The sequence below is a fragment of the Felis catus genome, chromosome B3 (genome assembly GCF_018350175.1).
Source record: "Felis catus isolate Fca126 chromosome B3, F.catus_Fca126_mat1.0, whole genome shotgun sequence".
In the NCBI taxonomy this organism is placed as follows: Eukaryota; Metazoa; Chordata; class Mammalia; order Carnivora; family Felidae; genus Felis; species Felis catus.
The window spans coordinates 72,433,066-72,438,081 of NC_058373.1; the positions used below are offsets into that span (position 1 = coordinate 72,433,066).

The 5,016-nt window shown below is 45.2% G+C and overlaps 1 gene segment (V, D, J or C); it reads left to right on the top strand.

Annotated features, from left to right (window-relative positions):
* Positions 1 to 1,842: 1,842 nt before the first annotated feature.
* On the top strand, positions 1,843 to 3,004 carry LOC123386008. The segment is given in 2 exon segments: positions 1,843 to 2,129; positions 2,238 to 3,004. Coding segments are annotated over 2 exon segments (387 nt in total).
* The last annotated feature ends 2,012 nt before the right edge of the window (positions 3,005 to 5,016 follow it).

Genomic DNA, 5,016 nt, shown 5'->3' on the forward strand with positions numbered 1-5,016 from the left:
AGCCTGTTTCCGATTCTGTGTCTCCCTCTCTCTCTGCCCCTCCCCAGTTCATGCTCTGTCTCTCTCTGTCCCAAAAATAAATAAACGTTGAAAAAAAAATTAAAAAAAAAATTCCACATATGAGTGAAATCATATGGTATTTATCTTTCTCTGATGGACTTATTTCACTTAGCATAATACATTCTAGTTCCATCCATGTCATTGTAAATGACAAGATTTCATTCTTTTTTTTATGGCTGAATAATATTCCATTGTGTATGTGTGTGTGTATGTGTGTGTGTGTGTGTGTGTGTGTGTGTGTGTGTGTGTATATATATATATATATATATATATATATATATATATATATATATCACGTCTTCTTTATCCACTCCTTAGAGGATAGACATTTGGGCTGTCTCCAGAATTTGGTTATTGTTGATAGTGCTGCTATAAATATTTGGGTGCATGTGAACCCTCCCCCCAGCAAATCAACATTTTTGTATCCTTTGGATAAATTCCTAGTAGTGCAATTGCTGGGTCATAGGGCAGTTCTATTTTTAATTTTTTGAGGAACCTCCATACTGTTCTTCAGAGTGGCTATACCAGTTTGTGTTCCCACCAACAGTGCAAAAGCGTTCCTTTTTCTCCATATCCTAGCCAACATCTGCTGTCTCCTGAGCTGTTCATTTTAGCCATCTAACAGATATGAAGTGATGTCTCACAGTGGTTTTGGTTTCTATTTCTCTGATGATGAGTGATGTTGAGCATCTTTTCACGTATCTGTTAGCCAATTGGATGTCTTCTTTGGAAACATGTCTATTCATGTCTTTGACCCATTTAACTGGGTTATTGTTTATTGGGTGTTAAGTTTCATAAATTCTTTATAGATTTTGGATACTAACCCTTTATCAGATATGTTGCTTGCAAATATCTTCTTCCATTCTGTAGGCTTTTAGTTTTGTTGATTGTTTCCTTTGCTGTGCAGAAGGTTTTTATCTTGATGAGGTCCCAATAGTTCACATTTGTTTTTGTTTCCCTTGCCTTTGGCAATGTGTCTAGTAAGAAGTTGCTGTGGCTGAGGTCAGAGAGATGCTGCCTGTGTTCTCCTCTAGGATTTTGATGGTTTCCTGTCTCACATTTAGGTCTTTCACCCATTTTGAATTTATTTTTGTGTGTAGTGTAAGAAAGTGGTCTATTTCATTCCTCTGCATGTCGCCATTCAGTTTTCCCAACATCATATGTTGAAGAGACTGTCTTTTTTTCCCGTTGGATAGTATTTCCTGCTTTGTTGAAGATGAGTTGACCATATAGTTGTGAGTCCATTTCTGGGTTTTCTGTTGTGTTCCATTGATCTGCATGTTGGTTTTTGTACCAATACCAATACCAAGCTGTCTTGGTGACTATAGCTTTGTAACATAGCTTGAAATCCCAAATCGTGATGCCTCCAGTTTTGTTCTTCTTTTTCCAGGGTTGCTTGGGCCATTTGGGGTCTTTTGTGGTTCCATACAAATTTCAGGATTTTTTGTTCCAGCTCTGTGAAAAATGCTGGTGGTATTTTGGTAAGGGTTGAATGCATCTTAAACATTTTAAATGTTGGGTTGCAACTTGAATTCCGAGTCTGATATATTTTTTAAAAAAACTGATTTTTCAGTGAAATTACTTATTAGTCTACTTTTATATGACACCTCATTTCTAACAGACTCTGGGAAGAATACACCATCATAGGTTTGGGAAGGAAGAAATATATTGTGCGGAACTTTTCATACCTCAGAAAACAGAAGGAACACATAAACTAGTTCTTGGAGGGGCCTCCAGGGGACGATGCTGCACAAACTAGAGATCTTGTTGTCAACATCATCTGCTCACGCCCTCCCCCCTGCAGCTGGCTGAGTTCTTTGCAGACAGAGACAGGGACAAGAATCATCCGTCAGAAAGCTCCAGGCTCATCTCAGCAGCTTTTGCATTTTTATCTCAGCAAGGAACCTGTCCAAATTTACTTTCTCCACCCTTCTTATGTCCGAGGGCTTGGTTTCCTCAGCCAGTTTCCTGTCTGCTCAGGGGAGATTTTCCTGAGAAGAGCTCACTGCCTTTCTACTGCTCGGCCATGTTCCTGTTGCTCGTCTTAACACTGGGGATATTTGCCCCGCGTGAGTAAAATTTCATATTAGTCTATAGTTCTACAGATTCAGCTGGAAATACTGACTTTTCATTGTGAAGTGTGCACTGCTTTCACTGATACAACACTGATTTTGCAGGAGACACTGGAGCCCAGTCAGTGACGCAGCCTGATGTCCATGTCACTGTCTCTGAAGGAGCCCCTCTGGAGCTGAGGTGCAACTATTCCTCAAGTGGAATTCCTTATCTCTTCTGGTACATGCAGCACCCCAACCAAGGACTCCAGTTTCTACTGAAGTACTTTTCAGGGGACACCCTGGTTAAAGGCATCAAAGGTTTTGAGGCTGAATTTAAGAAGCATGAAACCACCTTCCACCTGAGGAAATCCCGAGCCCTTGGCAGCGATGCGGCCAAGTACTTCTGTGCTGTGCGTGACACAGTGTCTGGGACTGCAGGGGAAGCTGAACACAAACCACCATGGTAGGGGAGTTTTTGGAGACTGACGGTCTCTTCCTGTGGTATTATCAGAGATCTCTTGCTGTATGATGACAAATGAGGCAAATAGAGCTGAGCAGACTCAGCTATTTCTATATAATTCTACAACTCCATGTCTGATAAACTTAATTTAGCAGGTTTTTGGTCTTTGTAGAAACTACATGACAATAAATAGTATTACAGAATGATGGAGACGATAGTGTTCTGGTCATACAATACCAAGATGCTCAAAGACTGGCCTTGAGGTTGACCGCCTACGAGGTTAACTATATGAGTTTTCATTTATCATTTCTTCTGTCAGCCAACCCAGAAAACAAAACACGAACTCCTCATGTTCTTTCCCTGAAAAGTTTGCCTGCTTGTTTCTCTATTCATTCACAGATCATTTTCTTGGAATTCGCCCCCCCCCAACCTCTTCCCCCCACCCCCCACCCCCCAGATCTCACTGTGCTGGTCAGGATGTGTCAGAATATTTTGAGTGTCAGTTCCTCATTTAAAAGGGATTCTGGAAAATTATTGGTCAGTTTTTGGAGATTGATTAGAATTGTGAAAGGTTTAGAAAACTGTCATGGTCATGTTAACTTTGGGAACTATTTAAAATAGTGCAGGAAGCTGAAGATTTTAGCCCATCAGTGTTTATCCAAAGATTTTGTCTCACTTGTAAAAGTAGCCTCCTATTCATTGGTTATTTATTTATTTAATTTTATTTATTTATTCATTCATTTATTTATTTTAATTTATTTTTTATTTTTTAACTTTTTGATGTTTATTTTTGAGACACAGAGAGACAGAGCACAAGAGAGGGAGGGCAGAGAGAGAGGGAGTCACAGAATCTGAAACAGGCTTCAGGCTCTGAGCTGTCAGCACAGAACCCGATGTGGGACTCAAACCAACGAACAGTGAGATCATGACTGTTAGGATGTCCTTGGAACCACAGTAGAGGGGACGGCCATCTTGCCAGCGCAACCCAATGAAAAGCCCCTAGTAGCTGCCAGAACGAATTGGAGATCAACCAATCACCGAGCCACAGCACGACCTGACACGAAAAAGGCCCACCCGGACCTAAACCTGGAACTACTGCAGCTTAAAAACCCCACCCCACCACACCTGGGTGCGACTTCCCTGACTCCTCTGTCTCTCTCTGAGTCACGGAACCTCGCCCGAGACCTTAGTTCCCAAATAAAGCCTTCGACTGCTAAAATTTTTTAGCCTCTGACTCCTCTCTTTACCCTGCCTTACGCCTGACCCTAACATTTGGTGCCAAAACCCGGGGGCAGGTAGTAGCTCGCCTCCCTTGGCTGAGCTCCCTCCTTGGCAAGCCAGAGGCCAACCACCCTACTCTCAAGCGCCTACAGGAGCCGGTAAGTAGGAGAGACCCCTCCTTCCCTCCTCCAACCACGGCTGACACCCACGAGAGACGTCTCGCAAGTCAGTCTCCATTCCTCCGCACACCTCAAGGCCTGCACGCCAATAGGCTCTTATTGCAGCGCGAGGGATGCCTCGCCCTGCCAAGCCAATGGCGAGTAACGAGTCTAAACCTCCTCGGTCTCTTACCCTCCCCCAATGTCTGTTAAAAAACTTCCGGTTCCTGGGCTTGTTGTAACCGACTCATCTGCCTTTGCACTGTAGTCTGGCCTCGGTACAAATTAGATAATGATCCTCAATGGCCTCCCGAGGGGTCTTTACAATACCAAATCTTAACCGATCTGGACAATTTCTGCTATTAGCTGGGAAAATGGGGAGAAATACCCTACGTCATGGCCTTTTGGGATCTCAGGTCTCGCCCCAACCTATGGTCCTCCTGCCCCTCTGCATGCGTGCTCCTTGCCCGCCCACAACCCCCCAACGACCCCACCTCACCAACTTCCCCGATCTCCAACCCCTTAGAGGATCTAGCCACGCCGCCCACCGGCCCTCGCCCCCCTCCGTACTCCCAACCCCCAGCTGTCCCGCCCTCGCCTCCCATATCATCCCGGACTCGTGCTCAGGCCCCTCCCAGCGAACAGACCCCAGTGGCCATCTTACCTTCTCCTAGGTGGCAGGACCTGAAGGCCTAGTTCGAGTTCACGTCCCCTTCTCCCTCCAAGACTTATCCGCCATTGAAAAGCGGCTAGGGTCATTCTCGGCTGACCCCACCCAATACAGTAAGGAATTCCAATACCTTGCCCAAGCCTACAGTCTCACATGGCATGACATCCATGTAATCCTCACCTCTACCCTCACCCCTGAGGAGAGGGAGCGCATCCAGGCCGCAGCCAGGGAACATGCAGACCAAACCCACATGACCGACCCCGCTATGCCTGTAGGGGCCGATGCTGTCCCGGCGGCCGACCCCAACTGGAACTACCAACATGCAGGCAATGGTCACTGGCGCTGGGACCAGATGATCCAGTGCCTACTAGCAGGCATGAGGGCAACCTCAAA